This window comes from Arvicola amphibius, chromosome 6 (genome assembly GCF_903992535.2).
Source record: "Arvicola amphibius chromosome 6, mArvAmp1.2, whole genome shotgun sequence".
Taxonomy (NCBI): Eukaryota; Metazoa; Chordata; class Mammalia; order Rodentia; family Cricetidae; genus Arvicola; species Arvicola amphibius.
Window position 1 is genome coordinate 96,447,085 of NC_052052.2, and position 27,435 is coordinate 96,474,519.

Consider the following 27,435-nt stretch of genomic DNA (forward strand, 5'->3'; position numbering starts at 1 on the left):
TGAAGAAATCCTAATAATTATTACATATCCACTATTTCTAAGCAATATGGAGGTAATAATCACCACATCTACAATAACAGCTCCCTTGTGTGTAAGCTACTTCATGCTGGATTGTCTGTATTTTACATTTATGTAGAAATATCTAATCCTTATAATGCTTCTATAAAGTGAATAGTCATAAAATTAATGTTTGTTTCATATTCCAATGTTTACTGGCAGGAATTGACTTGCAGTGGCATTGCTGCCACCTACTGCTACTCTTTGTAATGAAGGGAACAGCCGCAGTTAACTGATGAGGGATGGTTGAAGAGGGCACTGAGGAGGCTCAACTTATCCCCTTTTTCCATTCCAGTTTCCATTTTTAGAGGACGCAGCTGGTTTTCAGAAGATGTGTAGCCTTCAAGTTGGCAGGATCTAGAATAATTTGGGGAATGGCCCCTGGGCATGCCTGTGGGGATTATCTTGATTATGTCCATTAATCTTGGAACACCTATCTTCCAAGTGGGTAAAACCATTATCTGCGCAGTGTAAAATGGAAAAAGACATCTAACCAGTAGCTTTCATCTCTCTCTCTCTGTCTCTCTCTCTCTCTCTCTCTCTCTCTCTCTCTCTCTCTCTCTCTCTCTCTCTCTCTCTCTCTCTCTCTCTCTCTCTCTCTCTCTCTCTCTCTCTCTCTCTCTTTCTCTCTCTCTCTCTACTTTTTGATTTCAGAAGCCATGTGACCAGCTCCTTCAGCCTCTTGCTATTGTGACTTCCCTGCCATAAATCATTTAGAAGAAAATCACAGTCCAGAAAGTTGGAAACTATTGCATCCACTTAGAGAGTGAGCTATAGTCACCTGCTTTTACCAATGAGCAAGACAACAAAATCAAAGGTAGCAAATGTTCTTGTGTTATTGGACGAGAGCAGTATGGTGAATATGTAGGCACAATCCAAATCACTTTTGTCACCCCAGATATGCCATACTCACTTAGAAAAACATTCTTTTTCTTCACTTTTGACATTTATGCATATATCCAATGAACTGTGGTTATATTCATCCTCCTTACCCTGTGTTATCCCTATTCCTTTCCCTATGAACCTCATTGTATCACCTCCATACTCCATTTAGAGAAAATGAAATCTCTTCCCCTCCAGCAACCTGATTCATTAGCTGCCTAATGAATAAAGATGTGCCGTCATGGGTGGCCCTTCTATCCATGATGTATTCTGGTGGATCCAGCCTTGTGTAAGTATTCATAGCTACTGTGTGTCCATGGTGGCAGCCTCTGTGTCAATTCTAAGTGGCACTGTTTAAGGACACTCTTCCTCACCTTCCAGCCCTTATGTTCTTTCCAAATTTCTTTTCTTTCAGCCATCTGATGTTAAGTTTTATTGCTGATAGTTGTTATACTTCCATACATAATTATTAGTAATAGTTATAGGTCATAGTAGCTATCTACTAGTTCTTGAACATTAATGCCTCATTAATACTGCAAATATTCATTGGATGTACTATTTTGTTGCCAGAAATGATTAGTATGAAACATGTACCTTCTGATGAGCTGCATTCATTGCTTACATGCTTACCTGGAAAGGAAAAGTTGACTCTCCAGCTTTTGCATGAAGATCGACTTTTGCTTGGCTCCACTGAGATTCAGGGAGCCTGGTAACTTCACTCTGCTTTAGCAAGCTGCCATCTAACGATGTTCTTGTGAAAACAGAGAGACGTGAATGTTCAGATAAATAATACCAAAACAAAACCTGTAGAGAAAAGTTTGGAATTATATGCATATTCATTTAACAATCTAGTGTAGTTTGTCAATAATTTAAAATAGTAGGCCATCAATAAGATAACAGATATTGTAGCCAGATTGCCCTTACACTCCTCCTAAATGTGATGTCTGTCAAATCCCTCCCCTCAGGGCTCAGGGAACTCTGGAGGAAGGACAAAATGTAAGAACCACAGGAGATGAAGAAAGGCCAAGAAAACATGGCCTTCTAAACGAACATAATCAAAGTACATATGAACTCATAGAGACTGAGGCAGCCTGCACAGGTCTTACATGGATCTGCACCAGATGGGGTCCTAGAACTAAAATAAGTGGACACATGGCCCCAACACTCACCCAGAAACCATCTCCAATTGATAAACACCAGTAAAAGAAAGTTTAGTTTTCCCTAAGGGAGTGTCACTAGGGAAACTAACTTGTTGAGGGTAGACTGTGTGCCCGGCAGCAGACAGCCAAAGGAAAACAAACTGAACTACTTTGATGATTCTTCATCTCATAATGTTGCATCAATGCTTCTTTTGCTTTAATTTTAGTCTTATTGTATATCTTTAGTTTGCTATATTTTATTTACAGATTTCTCTCTTTTTACCCTCTAGGTCCTTCGGGTGTATATTATGGCATCTCAGTTTAATGATTTTATGGGGTTAGAAAGTGTGAATGTGTGAGTCTCTGAGCACATATCTGTTTTCTGTGCCTTATTTCCTTCTGTTTGCTTTTGTTTTGCCGTATTCCAATGTGTCAGTTTTTATTTTATTATATTATTATTCCTTAGAAGCTTGATTTTTTTTAAATGAGAGACATAAAAGGGGTGGATCTGGATAGGAGGGAAAAGGAATAGAAGGAACTGGGAAGAGTATAGAGAGGGAAATCATAATCAGGATATATTATATGAGGAAATCATAATCAGGATATATTATATGAGGAAAACATTTTTAAAAAATAAAAACTAATGGTCGAGCATAATGACTTAGAGGGTAAGGCTATTGCTGCTGCCAATACCCACGCTTAATGCCTGTCAGCAACTCATGGAAGTTGTTCTATAACCCTCACAGACCCACATATATACCCCTCTAAGTGAATATAATAATTTCTTTTAAAAACAAAATTAAAATAACCCAGAATAAGTTCAGTTTCACAAAATACTAATGACTTTCCCTGAACCTTTTGTATTTCTCCCCTGAGAAAAATATATGGACATCTGTGTTATTTTTAATATTTGTCAAAATTGCATCAATAAATCAAAATAAAAATTTGCATAACAAAATAAGTTTGAGGATTTTTCTTTGCCAGAATAGTCATGGGTCCTCCCACTCTACTCCCAGAGACATTTCCTTGGTTCCTACCCTATTGCTTCTGTAAATCTGGGTTGTGCATGATTCAAAGTTACAACATTGGGAATAATTATATATGCTACTTTTACTCAAACCCAAAACTAGTAAAAGCTTTCTCTAAAAGTTAGTTTTTTTCAATACAGCAAATTATAACAAATAAGTACATTAATTTTTCTATTATGATATTATTGGTGAACTTGAATGCTGATGGGATACTATTCATCAATTATTTAAGGCACATAAAATATTCTTTAGGAGGTTAGAAAATTTTAATAATTTTTCTCCTTAGTCATCATTAATGAGGACAGCATCTAAGGGACTGGTGTCTTAACAATATACTAAAGAGAATGAAAGGAGTTCTCTGTTCGCTTCTGACAGTAGCTCTAACAAGGAATCGGAACTTATTTGTTCTACCAACATTTCCCAGGCACTCTTTCGGGACCTGGTACTGTGTAAGAAAGAGATTAATCCTTTCAGTCTGAGGATGATTCATTCTGCATAATATCTTTTTCAAAACTTCCACAAAATGAACTTCAGATGCACAGTGATTTTTCATCCTACCCATTATCATATCGAGAGCACTAAAGAAAGCTGTAGAGACATCTTAAAGAAAAATGGTGCGTTCAAAAAAGGAGGCTTTTGGCTGGTAAGAAGAATGTTTTAAATATTCTTTTCTAGTTCTTCGGTGCAAGATACTAATCACTCTGTATCTCAATTATTTTCCTGTGTAGATGTGGAGACCTGATCAGAACAATATCTCTGATTGTCCATTGCATCTTAGATTTTGTTGTTATGCTTACCTAAGTTCAGACCTTGACAGGTAAATTAGAAATATAGAGTCAAAAGGAAGCATTTAATTAAATGCCATGGAAAGTGAGGCCTTGTTCCTCGATGGCAATTAAATTTTAGATCCCTGCTGTAAGTCTTGCCATGTTCCCAGCTTGTGAATATGCAAAGGGGGCTTTAAACCTGGTTGTGCATGAGATGCTCATACCCCGTTAGTATTTGAGCTGTCAAACTGTCATTCAGCTCTTCACTACTGTGAAGTCATTTTAATAGTCGCTAAACATAAATGCCTAGGAGATCCATATTCAACAGCAGAGGAGCTTACAAGTTATATTTAAGAGAATTCGCATTGTATAGACTTAAATCCTTCAGTTTAGTACAGACCAAGCAACCTTCCAAAGCCTTTTCAAATTTAGTACTGTTAAGGGAGAAGTCATTGAACAAAACTTAGTACAACTGGGATTTTAAATAGATACTCATCAATGGTGAAAACCTCGAGACTGTCTCACTGGTAAACCTCTATGCTTTAAACTCAAGATCATGAGGCATCTCTTAAATTCCTTGCAGACCCATTACAGCAATCTGTGTATAGTGGGTATTCTATTAACACATTGAAGGAGAAAAAGAGAATAAATGGACTATATAGGAGTTTAATTCCTGTAAATATTTAGAGAGGAAGTAAAGGCAGAAGAAAGGGAAAGGGAATAAGGAAGGAGGATGGAAGAAAAGCATCTAAAATAGATAATGTCTTAGATGTTCTTAGGAATCTAGAGTATTCAGTGGGAGTGGAGGAAAATAAGGAACACTAGTGAAATAACAAAGGTATAACATTTTGTAGATATTTAAATATAAATTAAAACACAGCAAGGAGAGAACTTCAGTGTCTCAGTGATACTCATCATCTTAAATGCTCAAGAAAAACACAGGAATTTTTTTATCATTGTAGGATATCACTTTAAACAGAGCTTAAAATTATCATTGTATCATGCTTAAAATTATACCATTATAGACAATTGAATACAATATTAACATAAAGACTGGAATTTTTACATTTGTTTTATACTAAGATGGCTGGGTAGTTATGAGCACTGTCTGCTCTACCAGAGGACCCAGGTTTGATGATCAGCACCCACATGGCAGCTCAAAAACATCTGTAATTTCAGATCCAGGGAATTTGATGCCTTCTTTTGTGCTCCATGGGTATTGCAGGCATGTGATACAGAGATATACATGCAGGCAAAATACCCAAACATGGTTTTCTTAATGCAAAAAAGAAGTGTGGAAAAGCATACACACACATATGCATTTTAGTACACAGGGAAGGTTCCTTTTCAGTTAACTGACAGCAGTAAGCCAGATCTAGTGACTCTTTGTAAGTCTCTAAACAATACCCTAGTATCTATCTTACTTAGTATTGAAAGCCATTTCCCCAATATTTGAGCTTTCTTCTTTATACAGTGTTGATTTATCTCCATTCAAAAAGTTACTTCAAATTCTCTCTCTTTCCCCATATCTCTCACAGTCTTTGCCCCATTGTCTTTCTGGGTTGGCTTAAATGAGAATACCCTCCATGAGCTCTGGCATATGAACACTTGCTGGCCAGTTGATAGTGCTGTTTGGGGGAGGTTTAGGAGGTGTGACCTTGCTGGAGGAAGTGTGTCACAGGGATGGGTTTTGAGAGATTAAAACCACTCCCAGTTTACTCTCTCTGCTTCATGCTTGTGGTTCAAGATGTGAGCTTCCTGATGCAGCTGCCGTGACTGCTGCTTGCTACTGTGCCTCTCCTCTATGATGGGCTCTTATCCCTCTGAAACCATAACTACAAATAAACTCTTTCTCCTGTAAGTTGCTTTGGTGTGACATTTTATCATAGCAACTGAGAAGTAACTAATATCCTTCCCTATCTCAGAACTCCAGGTCATGGGTTTGTTACCCTTTCTCGGGTGTATATTCCGTGCTCTCAGCTAGCTCTACTTTCTGGTTTCACAACAGACTATATATCCTGTTTATTTCTATTTTTGTCAGACTTGCTACATATTTTAACATCTAGAATAAGAACATCTTTGGTCCTATAGCACATATACCTCTCCATGCTTTGGCTGAGAAACCTAGGTTCAGATATGGAGAGTCTGCTCCTTGGGAACTTTAGTATAAAAGACAACCCCCTTCACATCCACCTTTGCCCTGGTTTTCTCATGTGTATGTTTTAAAAGAGAACGTCGTGAATTACGTTCAAGCACAGCCACATTAAAACAATTGCAGAATAGCTGAGGAATTAATAAAAAAAAAAACTGAAAGCTCCAGGTTCATATTATCTGCTTTCTGACTTTAATGGCAAAATCCTAAAAGTAAACCACTGTGGCATTTTGGCAGCAACAAATGCGAACTCAGAAAATATTAATGCTCACATTAATATCCTTCATATTTCATATTTCCTAGCTAATTACAACCAATAACTACACTTCAACATCAATGAGAAATGATGACTGCTGGTCCACATGTGTTCTGTTTGTCCTATCTCCTATTTGTAGGCAATGTGCCAAGTTTCCACGAGGGGCTGAAGTGACATTTGAAGCTTCTAAATTAAAGTCCTCATTGTGAACAATGACAAGCTGCGGGAACAACGTACATGTTGGAGCCATGTGTTGACTATATACAAAGTACAGGGTAATTCATACAAAATGACCCTAAATTGTGCTATTAGAAAAGGTGACTCAGAAGAAAGCTCAGGTTCCTTTAAAGTCTTCAGAAACTGGCCTTAATGGTATCAGCCTGATATGACTGTGGAGGGGGAAGATAATCACATCATTTCATAAGATGGAGGCTTTAATCATATCACAGCGCCCAACTTGGGTTATTTTATTGCTTTCCTGCATTATTTTATAATGAAGAGCATTTGTTCCATAAACAGAACTATTATCAATATGTTCTGAATCAGAGAAGCAGAGGTAATTTTCCAATTACCTAAGAAGATAGGAACTTGGTTTGGTTGCTTCCTCTGTAACTTTTCTGAAAGCACCATACATTACCCTGTGCTTAGAAGTAAGGACATTTTATACACTGAGAGAAAGACTCTGAGGGAGAGCATTAGCTATTTGTAACTCCGGCCACAGATGGCCTCCCTGTAGTCTATTGCTTCTTTCTAGGCTAGAATGTGCTATCAAGTAGCCCTGACTCCTCTCCAGCTCAAAGATGGTTAAAATTGAAACAGTTTCTTCCAAAAAAGAAAACCAAATACTTCTGCAAGTCGGTAGTGGTTCTTTGAAGCACTTTCTTTTTACGTTTAAAATAGGGAACCTTTAACTCAGCTACTGGGGATAAAGCTTTAGTTCTGAGGTCAACATTAATCATCAGGAATGTGGTACACACTGGGATCTATTGAAAAATCACCCCCAGTGAAGTTATACATATCACCAAAAACACAAAAAATTTCCTCAACATTGATGAAAACCTGGCATCTCGATGGCTAACAATAAATAATGGTCATCAACAAACATATAGTGATGAAATATGCAGGGCATCTTCAAAAAGAACACACACACACACATGGCTTTTTCAGTGACAATCAGTGAATCCTAAGAAAACCATCTTAATACTTGTTTCCAAGTACATGGAATGAGGGCAAAATTAATACATCCCATTCTCTTTCTCTTGGTGACTTTGTGTCTATAACTTAGTGTATGACCTTGAATTGAGGCTAGGTAAGCTTGTAAAGTACTTTGTAAAGTGTGGAGAATTGCTCCTGGGGCTTCTAAAAAAATCTATATCATTCTATCACAGAGAGTTTAATTAAAATAAAGGAGAGGTAGAAACATGGTGAGGGCATTTGGCTAAGGTAGAAATGGAAGGAAGATAAACAGTGACTTTAATTTTCATCCCCGCAAAGATATGGGAGGGGGAAAAAGTAAAAAAAACAAAAAAGAAACTGACAACCCATTAAAACTCGAGGCATTTACACTCAGATCTGTCCCAAACTAAAAAACATAATTAGATTTATAACTCTAGATGATAAGCAATTCATCATCAAGGATGTTTGAGTAAATGTATGTAGAGGCATGAATTTACTGTGTGCTTCAGGATTTTTTTCAGTCATTATTTTCTTATCTGTAAAGACCAGATCATTTAAAAATAAGCTAAATCTTTTGAATTAAAGGTATGCTCAACCTCTGCAAAAATAAACAAGATGAACAGGCACTTCTGGTATAAGAGTTGGGTCTTATAGAAAACCAAAGGATTGTTTAGTAAATACCTATTGTCTTAATGACTTTGCCCGCTGCCATGTTCAAATGCAAGACAAATGCAACTTAAGTTCAGAAAGGATTTATTGTGGTTCATGGCTTCCGGTTATTAACCATCATGATAGGGATGTCATATAGCATACTCAGCCTCTATTTAGGGCCAGATCCACTCCATGTCGGCAGCTTTTCTTAAAGAATGCTGGTGTGTTCCAGATCCTGGGTTCTTTTTAACGTAGGGTTTTCTTTCCTAGCTCTATGCAACCCCTTCCTTTCCTGCAGGAATATGACTCTGCTGTATGGCAGGGGAGTGTGAGGTACCTGAGTATGTTGCTTATGTTGGGAGGAAACAAAGATGATGCTTGGCTTGCTTTCACTTTTGTATTTTTTCAGAACCCTAGGTGATGGGATGAGGTCTTCCACATTAGAGGTAGATCTTCCCTTTTCTGCCTAGCCTTTCTGGAAATACTATCATAGACATATCCAAAACTTCATTTCCACACAGGTTCTTCACCCTCTCAAGCTGAAAATTAACCATCACATATACTATGTGCCAAATGCAGGGCATTATTTAATTAATTTTTATCATTATGGCCATAGGAAGGATGTACACTAAAACTAATCATTTCAGTAGAGACACTATCTCCAAAGTCATGGTCAAACAATATGTATCACAATTGAAAGTGACAAACCAAAGATCTAAATCCCTGCCCAGATATGCTTCCTTCTCTGTTGTATTGAAATGGAATGAAAATTTCACTTCCTGTTGTGTGTTTGGCAGCATTAACAAACTTACTAACTCACTGAAAAAAATATCAAAATAATTGTAGTTTTTCTGCATATATCCATCCTTTCTCAATATTTTAGCTTCCTCTCGACTGGCACTTACTTAACTGATTTTATTCAAATAAACTTACACTCTTGAGCAAAACCGGTAGTACATTAGGCAAAGACCATCCACTTTAGATTATTGAAAGGCCCACATGACAAGGATGTAAAATTACAAAAGCTCTAGCAGGCCCTATAAGAGAGCAGTGTATGTGGTATTTTGTAGTCTTTTAGAAGGACAGAATATTTCAGACCAAAACAGCTCCTGGAAACCTCTTAAAGCATCATGAAAAGTGATAAGAAAACACGGCAGGCATTTGCTGTCAATACAATCTGAGGTCAAAGATGGAACCACAGAACAGACAGTGGAGGCTCAGCAGAGCTGGTTACCTGGCATGGAGTAGAGGCAGTAGGGGATTTGGTAAGGATAGGACTTCCAAGCCTGGCCACCCCAGTAGACTGCTGTGGGCCAAAATAAATAAATGATCCTGGAAAAAGAAACAGAAACAAATGTGAAGTCACGTAGGCAGTTGCCAGTTCTGTGCACATTTAGCACTTGGCCTCCTTGACCTCCTTGGCCTGACTCAACTGTAAATCAGGTTTTAAAAAAATCACATTCCCACTATTTACTACTAGGTTCTGTGAATAACCAGAGAACTTCATATGTATAATATTAAATATCTAAAACAAAATTTAATTGATAAAAGATAAACACTGAATGCAAATTACCTAAACAAACATTTTTATTGCTTTAACGCCTGTCATAGAGTTTGAAATCAAATTAAATGAAGCTTTCAAGTTTACAATTAGATATTCCACATGCCCTTAGGAAATTCTCGTGGGAGTTTTATTTTTAAGTCTCTTCAACATGCACTGAAGGAGATGCATGTATGCGATGAGTCTGGTCCCTCTTGGGGCTTACATGGTTGACATTGTTGTCTATGCTGGAGGGGATGAGAGCTTAATTAAAGATCTAATCTGAACATTAAGAAAATAACTGCTTTTAGACTTTAACTGACATGGACGTACTCACAGCAAATGCGCAAGGGACAGCATATTTTAGCAGCTTGGAAGATCATATGCTCTGAGCTGCATGAGGGAGAGCCACCTTGAATATTGAAAACTCACAAAGAAACCAATGCCAAGCAATGTCGGTGTCTGATCCTGCTCTTTGAGGACCACAAAGTGACAGGCAGAATGAAACACAGTCTGTAGACAAAATAGAAATCCAACTGTTTCGACTTAGAAAACACCTCATTCAGACAGTAATTTTCCTGGATTCAGGTCAATGCTGAGTACACTAAAAACAGGGGGACTTTGTAATCAAAATGTACTGCATCCTAGAGTACTGCCCATGTTTACACATTTTACATTTGCAGACACGTGCTTGTTTCATGTAATGGCCTGAAAATTAGACTGTGTCTTAAAAATGGAAAGACCAGTCTGTTAATGAACATAGGTAAAAATCATAGGTAAACATACATATATGAGTACACAAATAAAGAGTAGGTTAAACAAAATCAGCCTAACAAGTTTGGCTCAGGAATGGTTAGAATGACCCTAGTGTTTAAAAATCAATCTCTACAATAAACAAAAAGGATAATCTGAATATCACAAGACTATCAAAAAAGATGCTAAAACGCTTAATTGATAAATTTCACCTCATGTTCATGACTTTTTTTTCAAAAACAAATTATATTATGAGCCAAAAGGAAAGTTACAGACAACTGGATTAAGCAAACATGGCACTCTAGGATGAATTTTTGATATATCCCTGGAGATAAGACTAAAAGAAGCCCAGCAGATACCACTACTTCCATTCAGCAATTCCCAGAGGCTTTATCCCATGCAGATGAAGAACATGGACAGTTAAAAACTCTACATAAGCAAGCATACACACATGCACACATGCACACACACTTGAGTTCACAGAAGGTTAAAATCAGGAAAGAATTGTCATTATTTACAGACAGAATAATATTAGATATTTAGGGAAAATGTAATTGCTAAAGACATTGAGTTCAGGGTTTAAATTTTAAAACACTTCTGGTGTATTGACTGATGGAGGAACCTCCGTGAGAATAAACACATCCAATGGGATAGAAAGGGATGAATCAGCAGTTAACAGTGCTTATCGCTATTTCAGAGGGTCTGAGTCTATATAGCTACTGTCTCTGAGATTGTGTGTTCTGACCTGTGCACTGGTAGAGGAAACCCCTTAGGAATAAGCACATAAAAAGGGGTTGTAGAACATTTATTTTATACAGGTGACAAAGAACCCAAAATAGAGGAGCCCCTAAGTAAGTAACATGAAAAATATTACAAGCATTTGACAGAACATACAGGATAAGTGAAAATGTCTATCAGTCAGAACTGAGACCCGTACAGTCCAAGTCTCTTTACTTGATAAGTGAGTAAATAAAATGTGGTTAGTCCCCCAAACGAAATATTGCTCAAGAGTCAAAAAGAAGGAAAATCACTGCAATTATTAGCATGAACAAATTTCAACTACATAGTGCTAATTTAAGGGGGTCAGAATTCAGAGTCTATATATTGGATGACCTGGTTATCTGCCACTCTTTTTTTTAAGAGTCTTACTATTTTTTTTTTATTATTGAGATCTATATTTTTCTCTGTTCCCCTCCTTGGCTCTCTCCTCTGTCACAACCCTCTCCCATGGTCACCATGCTCCCAAATTATTCAGGAGGTCTTGTCTTTTTCTACTTCCCATGTAGATTAGATCTATGTATTTCTCTCTTAGGGTCCTCATTGTTGTGTAGGTTCTCTGGGATTGTGATTTGTAGGCTGGTTTTCTTTGCCTTATGTTTAAAAGCCACTTATGAGTGAGTACATGTGATAATTGTCTTCCTGTATCTGGGTTACCTCACTCAAAATGATGTTTGCTAGCTCCATTTGCCTGCAAAATTCAAGATGTCATTTTTTTCCACTGTGTAGCACTCAATTGTGTAAATGTACCACATTTTCCTTATCCGTTCTTCTGTTGAAGGGCATTTAGGTTGTTTTCAGGTTCTGGCTATGACAAACAAAGCTGCTATGAACATAGTTGAGCACATGTCTTTGTGGCACAATTGAGCATCCTTTTTATATATACCCAAAAGTGGTATTATGGGGTCTTGAGGAAGGTTGTTTCCTAATTTTCTGAGAAATCACCACACTGACATCTAAAGTGGCTGTACCAGCTTGCATTCCCACCAGCAATGAAAGAGTGTTTCTCTTTATTTACCCCACAACCTCTCCAGCATAAGTTGTCATCAGTGTTTTTGATCTTGGCCATTCTTACAGGTGTAAGATCGAATCTCAGAGTTGTTTTGATTTGCATTTCTCTGATGACTAAGGATGTTAAACATTTCCTAACGAGTCTTTCAGCCATTTTACATTTCTCTACTGAGAGTTCTCTGTTTAGGTCTGTACTATGTTTTGGGGTTGTTTGTTTGTTTGTTTGTTTGGATTATTTGTCCTTTTGATGACCAATTTCTTGAGTCCTTTGTATATTTTGGAGATCAGACCTCTATCTGATGTGGAGTTAGTGAAGATCTTTTCCCACCCCATAGGCTGTTGTTTTGTCTTATTGACTGTGTACTTTGCCTTACAGAAGCTTTTCAGCTTCTAGAGGTCCCATTTATTAACGGTTTCTCTCAGTATATGTGCTACTGGGGTTATATTTAGGAAGTGGTCTCCTGTGCCAATGCGTTCAAGTGTACTTCCCACTTTCTCTTCTGTAAGGTTCAGTGTGGCTGGCTTTATGTTGAGGCCTTTGATCCATTTGGACCTGAGTTTCATGGAGCTTGCTTTCTCAGGCCTTACCTGCCACTCTTTAAACAGACAATGAATTTGATACAGGTCTTGATGGGGAATCTTTGCCAACCAATTATGTTTAAGAGGTGGGACCAAGTTAGGGTGTGGCTTCCTGAGATCCTGAAAAAACAACATGCAGCCCAGATGCCCTCTCTCATGTGGTTTCCTTGCAGCACAGCTTAGCTTGGACTTCTAGTTCCTGTTTCATGGGTTTTCCCCTTATAATAAATAAAAATATAATTGTTTTGTCTTCTAGCTATCCTGGTTATTTCCTGAATCAAGCTAACTTCAACAGTTGGCACCGAATCGTGGGTCTCGGGTCTCCAGCTGTTCTAGCCAGCCACCATCGGCTCCACGCCATTCGTTTGGTATAGAATTCCCACGTAGCAGCCCTGAGTAGCCGCTAGCCAGGGTTCTTCATATTTTCCTCATTAGACATCTCAGAGCTGCTCCACTTCCTCAGGCACCTGGACCACCTGTGACTGAGCTGCTGGTTTCTGCGTCCAGATTTTCCAGTGCTCACAGAAGCACAGGTGGGATGCGGGCTTCCCCAGGTGTCTCTGTTTGGCATTGCCATCTTGTTCTCTTTGTGCTCCTGGGGCTGCAGACCAGTCAGGAATGCCCGTGGAGCTCACAGTCTGTGATTTACACTGAATAACTGTTTTTAATTTGAGCATATCTTACAGTATTTAACACTAAATTCAGATTCAAGCTGGCCACATGGCTACAAGTGTGCCGCAACACCTACTGGCAGGTAACGGTTATTGCACCTACTCCAGCTCAAACTCAACCACAGGTAAGATTTGTAATATAAAAGGGAAAGATGGCAGACAATTTAACAATCCAAGAATTCAATAGATTTTTTTTACTTATACCTTGTATGATGTTATGCAAGATTTATATAATTTCCCTCCTACATCCCGCTATTTGATTCTAGGGATTAGCTTGTCCTTCTTATTTTCTCCTTAAAAACATGGTTTGATAATAGGGCCAAGAATAAGGCACTCTTAGAAATGATGCAGTCTTAACAGACCAATAATGAACAATGAAAAGGGAAAGTTAGCACTCTGGAGAAGGATACAACCAATTTGACAAACAAAACCCAGTCAATGATAGAGTGTGCTGAGACACTGTTTGAGAGAATTCATGTTGTTTATGTATTAGTCAGACTTTGTTGAATGGTTATGATAGATTTACTGATAGAATGTCTCTCCAGGAAAGAAATACGCATGTTATAAAACTTATGTCCAAGGATGAGATATTACCTTTACTGGACAGACTTCATACCTTCAAATCCTCAATGCAGGCATTAGAACAGAACAATGGACAGGAAATCCAAACTTTACAAAAGGCAGTGGTAAAAAGATTTTAAAAAATTGAGGAATTTATCAAATTTGATGACCAGGTAGAAAAGATACAAAGACAAAATGAAGTCTAATCACTATGTACCAAATTCTGGGATAGCTTACCAGAGTTCTACCTGTATTTCCAGTGATATCATCAGAAAGAGCATCTGACACCAAATACCTTAACGTAGTGAAAATATACATGGGAGCCCATATGTATGACTGATCTAAAGGAAAGTAAACAAGCAACTGTATCTTATGGAATACATTCATCCTTCATTAGGGAAATGGTCAAAACATGGGCTTCACGCAACAAGGTAACGCCACAAGATTGGATTCAGTTAATCTCAGCAGTCCTAGAAAATGAACCTCAGTTGCTTTGGAGGTGCTACTAGAGAGAAGAGGCAAAAATTTAGAGCAACAGGGAAAAGCAAAAGGACTTCAGGTTTCCCAAGATCGAATTCTGGATGAGGCACTTTACTCTGATTCTCAGGATCAGAATCTTTTTGATGAACACACCTTGTTCCTGTGTAGCACAACAGCTTTAAATGCTTGAGACAGAATTCAGGATCAGGGAAGAGAACTGAATCATATACTGGGGTTAAACAGGGTCAGAGAGAACCCTCTAGTGACTTTTTACAAAGATTAACAAAGGCTGTACAGATAGAGGGTAACAGATCCATAAGCTAGACATGTACAAATTGAATCATTGGCTTTTGAGAATGCCAACTTAGAATGCAAAAAGATCCTGGGTCCTTCCTTTAAAGATCAGATCAGCACTAATGGATAAATGGATCTTACAAACAATGAATGTTGGGAACTTAACTATATTACTGAAGCTTGGGTAGAAGCAATTTCCAGTGGTATGAGGAGACATCAAAATATCAAATGTTTAAATTGTGGTAAATAAGACATCTGAGAAGGAATTGTAGACAAGAAATTCCTAGGAATAATGTCTCCTCTGGGAGTGGCAAGAATAGGAGGACTCAGCCTTCATGTATATGTAAGAAGTGTGGCATTGGACCAATGTAGGTCAGCAAAAGACTGACACTGACAAGGCAACCTGTTACCATCAGGAAACTCTTTGGGGGCTTCTTGAAGGACCCCATGACAAACCTGGTCCAATCACTCCCAGTTACTATGGAGAATATATCTCACCAGAAAAATTTAAAAATCTAGTGCCTACTGTAAAAGACTTTACTGGTCTGGATGATTGAACAGATGTGGAGGATGAATCAAAAACTCCAGTAGGACATAGGAAACATATATTCTGGCAGACTTCTATAAATGGTCAAAGACCAAAGCTAAGAGTGTGTATAAATGGCATTTTTATTGAAGGCTTACTAGACACAAGTGCAGATGTAAGTATCATTACTCCAGAATCTTGGCATCTGAATTGGCCTTGGTGTAAGAGGTCCTTCTGTATTTGTATTGCTTTCATTGATTGAATAAAGAAACTGCCTTGGCCTTTTGATAGGGCAGATTTAGATAGGCAGAGTAGACAGAACAGAATGCTGGGAAGAAGAGCAGAGTCAGGTAGACACCGTGAATCTCCAGCCTGAGACAGACATAGGTTAGAATCTTGCCGGTAATCCACAGTCACATGGTGATACACAGATTTAATAGAAATGAGTTAATCAAGATGTGAGAGTTAGCCAATAAGAGGCTAGAGCTAATGGGCCAGGCAGTAATTTAATTAATACAATTTCTTTGTGGTTATTTAGGGGATCAAGCTAGCCAGGCAGCAGGACACAGCCTGCTCATCCTACTACAGGCCTCCTCAAGAGGCAGATGTTCAGTTCCTAGGTATTGGAACCCTATTTCAAGTGAAACAAAGTATGAGATGGGTTGAATGCATAGATCCAGAAAGACAGAGAAGGCTGAGGTCACATGTAGCTAATATTGCAATGAATTTGTGCGGTCATGACCTATTACAGCAATGGAATACACAGATTATCATTCCTGCAGTCCAACAATCTTATGTTTCTAGGGCGGTTACTAGAAGATATTATAGACAAATGTCACAAGCTATTCAGGCTGTACAAGAACACAAAGCAATTGATAAACCTTCAGAGGTACTAACAGCCCTGCCTTTAAAATGGTTAACTCGGAAACCAATATGAGTTAAACAGTGGCCTCTAACAGAAGAAAAGCTGCAGGCTTTAGAACAGCTGGTATAAGAGCAACTAGATGCTCAGCATATTGAAGAATCTACCAGCCCTTGGAATTCTCCTGAATTTGTTGTTAAAAAGAAATCTGGAGAATGAAGAATGATAACAGATCTTAGAGCTATCAAAAAGGTTATTCAACCTATGGGCCCTTTACAATCTGGAATCCCTATGCCTTCTCTATTACCAAAAGGATGGCCTCCTACAGTTATTGATTTGAAAGGTTGTTTCTTCACTATACCATTATGAGAAAAGGATAGAGAAAAATTTGTGTTCACAGTGCCTACTTATAATAATTCTCAGCCTACTAGGAGATATCATGGAAAGCTCAATTGCCCCACATTGTGCCAATACTTTGTAAGTCAGCCATTGGAAATAATACATAAGCAAGCTCCTAAATCTACAATTACATGGATGACATTCTGTTACCTAATTCAAATGCAGATACTTTAGAAAGAATGTTTAAAGAAGTAGAGAAAGTTTTGCCTAAATGAAGATTACAAATTGCTCCTGAAAAGATTCAAAGAGGAGATTATGCTACTTACCGAGGTTACAGAATAAGTTTGCAGAAAATTAGAACACAAAGGGCACAAATTAGGAAAGACCAGTTGCAGACTCTTAATGACTTTCAAAGATTCCTAGGAGACATTTCTAGTCTACGACCTGCTGTTGGTATAACACCTGATCTGATAATTCATTTAAACAAAACCTTAGGTGGTGACAAAGACTTAAATGATGTCCCAGAGCATTAACAGCTGAAGCAGAAAAGGAATTGACAGTTGTTGAGAAGAAATTACAGAAGGCACATGTGGATAGGATGAATCCAAATCTTAATTATATTCTAGTCATATTACCTTCCACAGTTTCTACCACAGAAATTTTGATGCAGAGGGATGATATTATCTTATAATGGATCTTTTTAATAAATAAACCAAGTAAAAAATTAAAAACTTATGTGGAAAAAGTCTCTGAATTAATTATAAAAAGTAAATTGAGACTTCATCAATTAGCAGGTATAGACCCAGTAGAGATTATAGTGCCTTTCACTTCTGACAAAATAAAAAAGTTATGGGAAGACAATGAACCATGGCAAAGAGCTTGTGCTAATTTTTGGGAAAAATTAATAGCAATTATCCCAAAAGCAATAGACTTAATCTTATAAAGAGAACTTTTTGGATTCTTCACTGAATTGTATGTGATGCACCAATAACTGAAGCCAGTACATTTTATACTGATGCAAATAAATCAGGGAATGCAGGTTACAAATCAGAAGAATTAAATGAGGTGGAACAAAGCCCTTATAATTATGTCTAGAAGGAAGATTTATATGCTATTCTTATGTTACTACAGGATTTTAAAGAACTTCTCAATATAGTTACTGATTCACAATATGAAGAAAGAGTTGTCTTGCTTATTGAAACCACTGAATTTATACCATATGATGCAGATTAACTTCATTATTCATTCAGGTACAACACATAATCAGGAATAGGATTTGTCCTATATACATAACACACATCCAATCCCATATGGGTCTGTCAGGTCCTCTAGAACAAATTAATGCAGAAATTGATCAATTATTGATTTGAAGTATGCTGCAGGCCTCAGAATTTCATAAAAAAATATCACGTCAATAGTAAAGGTTTAAAGAAAGAGTTTTCTTTTACATGACAACAAGGTAAGGAGATTATAAAGAGGTGTCCTACTTGCTTTTTCTATAACCAAATACCATTGCCTGCAGGGACTAACCCAAAAGGTACACAAAGGAATAAGTTCTGGTAGATGGATGTGTTCCACTTTACAGAATTTGGAAAATTAAAATTGTGTACCACACCATAAAAATGTATTCAGGTTTTCAGTGGGAAACTGTCTTGAGCTCGGAAAAGGCTGACTCAGTAATCACACATTTATTAGAAGTTAGGTCATCATGGGTATACCTTCACAAATAAAGGCAGACAATGGTCCAGCATATGTCTCTAAGAAAATAAAACAGTTTTTGCTTGTTATAATATAAAGAATATTATAGGTATAGCAAATAATCCTACAGGTCCAGCAGTTATAGAAAGGTAATATTGAACTATAAAGGATATGCTAAACAAACAGAAAGGGATGGACAATATCCACAGAAATCGATTACATTATGCTTTATTAACCTTGAATTTTCTTAATGCTGATGAAAAGGGAACAATGGCAGCAGAGAGACATTGGATAATAGAAAAAAACTTCTGAATTGAATCAACCAGTGATTCAATTCATGGTGAATTGACCTCAATTTCAAGGATGTGTTGACCTAACAGTGGAAACTAGGAGATGAGCTACATTGGAGAATTGGTTTCGCTCTTGTTTCCACAGAAGAAGAAAAACTATGGACACCATTAAAATTAATAAAGATTCTCTTTGAAAAAGAGAAACCTCTTGAGAAAATGAAATGACAGCTCATCCATAATGGTGACAATCATATAGATGGTGAGGAAAACATATAAGGTTGGGGCAGGCTTTGACTCATCTTTACAAGAAAATATGCATCTTCAAATATTCAAGAGACCCTGGATCTTTGGATGCTGACAGAAGGAAAAATAATTATCAAATAAGGATTATTAAGAAAAGGTAAAATTACTTATGTGGACAAGTGATCAAAACATACATTTAACATATAAAGAGCTGGCTTTGGAATTGGACAATGTCTCTGTCTTTCTCCAAATCCAAGCATGTTGTTAAAGGGAACATTCAAAGATTCTGCCTCGTGTCAGGAGCCATCTGCTATGAGAGAGAAGGAAGGCTTTAGAAAAAAATTACTTTTTCCGTGCCTATTTTTGTCTATATCATATTCTTCATTGAATGTATGTCTGTATGAATAATGTTTATATTTTCCATGATGAACAATAGAGTTTCCTACAGATCCTTTTCCTGCAGTAATCTCTGAGGTTTCCAGGAAGAAGATGGGGCCCCACAGCAACAACTCCACTTGATTGAAATGACATAATGATGCTACTACAAGACTGGTTTTTGGATACCAGCTGATTACATGGTGCACCTTCTCATGACGTTCTGGCCAGAACTTCAAATAAGAACTTTGGAGAAAAAAAATACCCTATCAACTGCTCGGAAATCACTTGCAACTATACTAGATAATAATCTTGAAACTTAACCATCACTTTACTTTTACAGTATTTCATAAAAAGAACATCACCCCATGACAGCTGGAAGAAGATGACGTCCCCTCTCCTAAAAAAGTTTGTCCTCAGGGTTGGGAACACCATTTAGGGATTGTTGATTTTTACTTGTATAAGGTAAAGGATTGGGGTGAAAACTATGTATGCTCAAAAAAAGAAAAGAAAGGAAAAATCAAATGGGATAATATATAACTTAGTGTGAACTTATTCACATGAATAATAATACTGGGTAAAAGAGTGAATACTTGTAAGCTATTATTTATGGATAATTTACATTGGCATAGTTTTTATATATGGATACAAAATCAAATTATATTTGTTATTTATGTTTATAATATTTGTACACCTATGCAAAGTTATTCTGTCAGATTATATAAACACATGTTTCTACCTCTATTTAGGACATTTTGTATATTGATACAACTTTTAGGATATATTTTCATATTGCATTATATATATTTCTTACCTGTGATCAAGATACTTATACATTGTTTACATTTAGAGGTCATTGTCCTCATTTGTTGCACATTTGTTTACAGATTACTTAATATTCTGACATGAAGTCTTAGTCTTTAAGTTATTCAGGTTTTAAATATTATAGGTCAATAGTTGTTCATGTTTGTTATATATACAGTCAGATTAATTAGGTTCTTTAGATACATATATTGTATTCTGCCTAGATAGGTAATCCTCAACCACTTTAAGGATTTGTAGAACATAGCATAACTTAGGTTCTGTTGACATGAGACATGATTGCTTATGACAGCACCAATCTATTCCCGAGAGAATGTTCAACACTGAAGATACCCCACTCAGAGTTTGTTTTCTTCTTGGCACAATTGGCCTGTGGACAAGGAACTTCACATGCCTTCACCACTGACAAAGTACATGGTATTGGGACTGGAGAAGCAGGACATGAGGAAAAGGACTGCCAAATCTTGCCAAGATGGTAAGATGCTTCTGAAAAATTTCCTGCCTCTGAAAATGATCTGTCAGCTATACTAGGCCTTAGCCAAAGTTGGTTGCTTCAGCATTGCAAATAAGACTTTGGGTGATTGCTCAGGTAGCCAATTGTCTCTGTCATATACTGCTCGCTTTGGAAGCTGCTTGATTGTACTTCTGGCCACTCAAGTAATATTATCTCCCCTCTCAGGTCTTCAATGGAGTTGAAGACAAGATAGTCATAGTTACTATGGCTTAGCCAAGCTTATTTCCAATGCAAGACTTAGACTCTTTGGAACAGAATGTCTACTAAAACATTTATCATGTGTTCCTTGCTTAATATTGTTTATGTTGGTTATAATTTTATACTTGATATCTGTTCCTATTGTATATTGTTTTGCATTGGGTTTGGATCACTCTTATTTAGACAAAATGGGGAGATGATAGGAAACCTTTGCCAACTGGTTATCTATAAGAGGTGGACCAAGTTAGGGTGTGACTTTGGGGGACCTAGATAAAAACAGCGAGTAGCCCACATGCCCTCTCTGTGTGGTTCCCTCACAGCAAAGCTTAGCTTGGACTTCTCGTTCCTGTATTATGTGTTTTCCCCTTGTAATAAATAAAAATATATTTTTTTTATATTTTATCTACCATGGTTATTTCCTGAATCAAGCTAACTTCAACAAAGTCTCAACAGGTGCCTGTGGCAGGGTAAGGGAGCAGTATCAACTACAAAGCCACACTTGGTGGAGAGGAATCATTCTATATCTTGATTTGTTTGGTGGTTACAGAACTGTGCCTAAGTTTTAAAACTCACTATTCCCTTTGCTAAAAAGGCAATACTTTACTATATTTCAATTGTAATTTCACACAAAACCACAAAGGCTTAATCATAATTTATAGTATACTGGAATGTCTGTGAGCTAAATGCACATAAACACTAAGTAAACATCTGTGACCAGTGCATGATTCTGTGAACAAACAGAAAGGTAGGAGGTGACTTAGGGGCTTCTTTTTAGAATGTTTTAACAAAACAGTTATTAATGGACAAAGAGAAACAAAGAAAAAAAGAAGAAAGGGAAAATCACTAGTCTACTATAAAAATAAACATAAATATCCACACACTCTAGCATTGGGCCACTCTGTTTTCTTGTAAAACTGTACATAGTTCTGTGCACATATGTGAAGAAACACTGGAGATTAGTTTTAAAAGCTGTAACTTACAAATGGAAAGCTTCAAAATGAAACTGGATTAGAGCACTGTGACATTGTAGACATTGTAATGGGAATCCACCCTGTTCCCATGAAAACTTCTATTTCTCTGCCTTCTTTCTTGTCCTGATACAGTTAGGTGACTCCGCAGGTAATTGAACTGGAGTTTCCTGTGAGACCTGAGTAGGTTCCCTGGGACTCACATGGTACAAAGAAAGAATTGATTCCAAAAAACTGTGCTCCAACCTCAGACCTATACACGTGCATGTCTCACACCCACACCCACACCCATGCCCACAGAGAGAGAGAGAGAGAGAGAGAGAGAGAGAGAGAGAGAGAGAGAGAGAGAGAGAGAGAGAGAGAGAGAGAGAGAGAGAGAGAGAGAATGACACTAATACCCAGGTCCTCCATTGTTGTTATCCCAGCATGCATATGTGTGTGTGTGTGTGTGTGTGTGTGTGTGTGTGTGTGTGTGTGTGTGTGTGCTTTCTGGCTTTAGCTATCAGATTCTGACTGACTACCTCAACCACTGAGACCACAGCACCTAGCTCTGTCCATGCTATTGGCTTAATGATTGGCCTGGGTACAGAAAAAGGAACAATGCATATTAGCGTACAAAGAAAATTGATACTTATATCTATTTTAAACTTTAAATTTAAGTCACTGTAGTACTGAATATTAAGGGGGACGCTATGGCTTACTGGATCAACAAGCAAAATGTCAAGCACTAACTGTTCCAGTCAACAATAAACCTGTTTAATATTTGTAGCCCGCAGTCTTCCTCCCTGATCACTTCCAATGCTCCACCAACCCCATGTTCCAAAGACTGTAATTGAAAATTCTGCTAAGATTTGTGTTTGGCATACTTCTTTATAGGTCTCAAAGGAGAAGCAGGATAATTCCCAGTGAGGAAATTTTCAAAGTCCTAAGTACTCTCTCCTCTCCTCTTCTGCCATTTCTAATTATATGCATGTCTCAAACAGAAATCCTAGCAAAGCTCCCATCCCCCTTCAAGATGTTTCCCTGGTTGGAACATTTTGTATAAATGTTTAGATTATGAAAGTGATCTCAACCTCCAACTGTGTGATGACAAAGTTAATGCAATATTAGGTATGTGTGCCATGCCATAGAAATGTAAACAAAACAAAGAACTAGAGAGCAAGGCTGTTATGTGTGTCTGAGAGTGTCACAAAGCATTTTCAGAACACTGCAGGTAGTTATGGTTCCTTGGCTTTATGAGGATATGCAAAAGCTATAATGATGTCTTGTAGTGTATAGTTTATAGGATTTTCAGGTTTTATAGTGCTGAATCCTTATCCTCTGTTTCCACATAGAAGATGAGACTATTTTTTTCTTTCTGTTTTGCAAGACTTGGAATGCTTAAAGGAAGGAAGCAAGCCTGCTGCACAATCCATACCTCCCTCTTTACATCATCACTATAATATTTTTCAAATGCAATCATAAAATTGATGGTTGACAAAAGCATGCTCCTTTCAGGACACCCAATTAGTTATTAATTATTAATCAGGTCTTAGGGTTTAAGACAAGATGAACAATGCTTCTTTAGTCTGCAGTTAGAAATGAAAGCACGCAGCATCAGCATCTCAACATGCATGAAAACACCTTTAAAAGAGGAGGACGCCTTACCGCGGTTGGTGTCCTCTGTGTGGCCAGCCCCAGGAAATGGGTGTTCTCCACTGCTCAGCCCTTCCACGACCTCCCAGTGGGAGTCTTCTGTGGAAAATGGTTCCCAGCCACAGAAACCAGACTCGAAGTCCCAGGTGAGGTGACTTGCTGTAATGTATGGAGAAGGAAACATGGAAAGGTAAAGACAGGTTTGTCTTTATGAGCAGATATTTTTGCTTTTTAATGAAATTCTCCCTAAAAAAAGAGAAAAAGCAACTACAAAAAAAAGTTAAAAAAAAATAAAAACAAAAAACAAAGAACTTACATGAACTAACCTAACAAGGGAGCATAGTTCACTCCCCCTCCCCCTGAAACTTATTCCTCTTGGGTATTCTTTCCTTTCATGGACTCTGAACAGACAGTTTAGAAGGTGTGGTTATGGACAAGAAGTAACCCCCCTCACAGGAAGTCTATTCTTCTATTGTCACAACCATGCAGACGTATAAACTAGCTATGGCTGTCTCTCCTGGGCCATACATAAAATATTCTTTGGTCATTCTCTGTGAGCTCAGCTAGCTGTAGGCCACCTCAAGTTTCTTCTAAGCCAGGAAATGTCGCTTCTAAGTGTAAAATAAGATATAAAATATATACTTGATCTCCAAAATGGGCTTTAACATTGTAAAGTCTTGGGGGTGACTTGAACCTTCCCACTTATTTCCAAGGCATCTCCAAATTTCCACAGATACTTCCCCTAAAACAACAATCCTCTTCTATAAAGAGACAACCTTTCTGGCTTGGTCCAGAATTGCCTCCATTTTATCCTTGCTGTCTGAGCATAGTAACTAAGGCCTCTCATTTTCCTCCTGCTTTCCCTAACTGGGTAAAATGCTCAGTTTTACTATTTGGGGCTATCAGTTACATACTGTTTCCCAAAGGAAGAAAGTTCATATACATAATCCTTCTCATTGTAGCAACTGGATGCTGCTGATGCCATCCTACTAATTACCTTCAAGCCAATGTGTGAAAATAGAGGGTGTCACAAGATCTCTGAATTCCCAAACCTTTGAGCAGATAAAAAAAATTGCAAAAGTTTTCATGGTAAAAATGACAATGAGTTTTATAAATGTTGAAACTGTCTACAAAACAAAATTTGGAATCAGGTCTCTTATCTTTTATCAGTTAAAAAGTTGGACTAGGGAGATAGTTCATTGGGGAATGTGCTTGTGAGAAAGCATTAAGGCTTTAGTTTGGAACCCAGCACATATGAAAAGGCAGGTATGTCAGCCTGCCTCTCTAATTCCTGTCCTAATCAAGTGGAAGATCCATGGAGCTGGCTGGCCAGTCTAACCTTACTCAGTGAGTCCTGGGTTCAGGGAAGAGACACTACACTTAAGAAAAGTAGTTTTTTGTGTTTTGATATTATCAGGATGCTCATAGAAGGAGCCAGGGCACCTCAAGGACATGTCTTCCCGACTCCATCTGGAGGTCAATGACAGTTTCTCATGAATTAAGTTTTTAGACAAACAAAACAAGGAAACAAGGGATACAGCAGTAGATGAAAAGACACCACACATGCCCAAGCATCCACAGGCACAGGCACACAAACACATATACATATTCCACACACAAATTTAAAAATGCATAAATAAAAATAAATATCAACGATTATGCTTTGTGCATAACAGTAAAAGGATGCTGTAATAATAAACCACTTGGGAGATTTTATTGATGACATTTGTTCTAGTACACTTACAAGGAATAGTTTTTACAAAACAATTATTTTCAACATTAGTTGTTGTATAGTGTAAAAACCAATTTTACTTCATTATATTGACATTTTTCATTAATAATTGTTCCCCTACATATTTCAAAAAGTTTCAGGTGAAGTAATAAATATCAGAAGAAAGCAAGGTCAATGATATAATGACAGCTTGGCATACTAAGTGTGGTGTGCTAAATGCTATACATGTGTAAAATTAAAATGATATTCCTCTGCCATAAATAAAGTGCATTAATTGTAAGCATAATTTTGACTTTTTGGTCACCTTCCTTGCTGTAATTATGGGGTACTTTTCACTACTTCTAAATAGAGTACATGATACTCTTTACAGTTTCAAAGAAATTTCTCTCCCAGTTAGTTTGTTAGAGTAATGTTTTCAGATGCTGATGATGCTTTTTCTTAAGTGTTTCACTGTAGTATAATAAGGGCACAAGAAAAAGAATTGATAAGAATGTGGTCCAAAAATGTAAAATATTTATGAATCTTTTACTTCAGTTCTTAATGATATACAAGGAAATCTTGTATGAGAGCTAATACGGACATCTTATTTACTGACTATATATTAGGTTCTAATAAGGCTATATCATAAATATGAAGTTGATATTTATGAATCCCACAAGGACTAAAGCTCTGTAACTCACATACAATTGAGTACAGCATACCTCTTACTCATAGGGGTATATCAGTATCCGAAAATGTGCCTATGAATTTCACGAGTCTATAAATCTCACTCATCAAAGTAGAATTGTATAAAATTGATTTACCTCATGTTGTTTAGCACAGTCAAGGTTTATCTGTGCTGCATTGTATCTTAATATTTGATATGTTTTATGTGACAGATGCTTAGGAATATAGCGACTATCTTAGTATATTCTTGATATATATATCAATAATTTTGTTATAAATATTCAAATTATTCAATAAAAATGGAAGAGAACGTAAAAGGATAATGAAGTAGAAAAGAAGGAAATAGGAAGGTAAAGAACGAGGGAGAAAGGAAAAGAGAGTAAGGGGAGAACAAAAAGGAGAGGAGATAAGGGGAGGAAAGAAGATAAATGATCCAGATTTTTTTCTCAGCTGTCAAAATAGAAGAGGCAGGCGGATTTCTGTGAGTTCAAGGCCAGCCTGGTCTACAAGAGCTAGTTCCAGGACAGGCTCCAAAGCTACAGAGAAACCCTGTTTCAAAAAAAAATCTTTTCTTGTGCCCATACGATACTATCGTTAAATATGCATGCCAAGTGTATTGATGGATAATTGAATAAATTTAAAGATTTAGAGATGTGAAACACAGTGATTGCTATATGTATATATTACAAAATGCTTACGACAAGAAAGGTATATAGCACATCATTTGTGACATTCTATGAGTGATAGGAACATTTAAATCTACTCTCATTGTTTTAGTGAATTTTACATCTTCATAATTATTAGATGCAGTGACCATTCTCTAATTGGATCATCTTACCTATGGAGTCTGTGTCCTTGTCCTCACCCCTTGTAAACACTGTCTTCCCCTTTCTCTGAGCTTGACATTTTTTCATTGCATGTACAGGTACAATCACACAGTACGTACATTCTTAAGCAGAACCCACTCTAGAATCATTCTTGTTACGCATACTAGCTGTTCCTTTGTTTTGACTCCTCAATAAACTTTACATAAATCTCTCATTACTTTCAGTCTTTGTTTCCCCTGGCAGTGGATAAAGTTGTTTTATTTTTGCTATTATGGGGAAAGTTTCAATGAACATGGGGAAACAAATACATTTGTATATTAACTGTGCTTATTTATACAAGATTATAATAAATGACAAAATCTCTGCTTTGGTATTATAATGGTGTTTTTAAGTGAAATTATGAGGGCTTGGGAGTCTCTATTGTTGGAGGCCATGAAGTACTTTGCCTTTAGTTTATAATGAGTTTTAATATGACGTCTGTTTCTTCCCTAAGCTGTCTTCATTTTTAGAAACTTCTTTGTCAAAGTGGTTCACTAAGCTTAAGATGCAGATGAATTATTGGGGACCATGTTACAATGCAGCATTTGGTTCTGTAGTGCTGGTATAGAGCCCAAAGTTTTGTCTCTTTGAACCAGGTCCATGGTAATCTGCTTTTTAATTCCACAGAGTACATGACACAAAAAAAGCAAAATACCAGCAAACTCAGTGGCACATGCCAGTCACCTGCTTTTGACAATCTACTGAGTACAATCTTAATGTATATTTTCACTAAAAAGAGCAGCTGAAATCAATAGCTTTAAGGAGCATCTATATGAGGATGTCTTTCAAGAAAGGCACACTGTGTATAGATTATCATGTGAAAAACCCCATAAATTAGTATTTATCAAGTCTCTGTGGTATTGTAAATATTTCTAAAACTGTTCAAATTACATACACCATGCTGAGGTATGTGGAACAGTCAATAAT

At 37.2% G+C, this 27,435-nt stretch overlaps 1 protein-coding gene across 1 annotated transcript in view; it reads right to left on the minus strand.

Annotated features, from left to right (window-relative positions):
* The window catches only part of Malrd1 (MAM and LDL receptor class A domain containing 1), a 617,971-nt gene that overhangs the window by 507,135 nt on the left and 83,401 nt on the right, over window positions 1-27,435 (minus strand). The window contains exons 10-12 of the mRNA XM_038334493.1: window positions 23,257-23,403; window positions 9,343-9,440; window positions 1,570-1,743 (exon numbers count right to left, since the gene is read on the minus strand). Of these exons, the coding sequence (XP_038190421.1) occupies window positions 1,570-1,743; window positions 9,343-9,440; window positions 23,257-23,403 (419 nt within the window). The remainder of the gene's footprint in view (window positions 1-1,569; window positions 1,744-9,342; window positions 9,441-23,256; window positions 23,404-27,435) is intronic.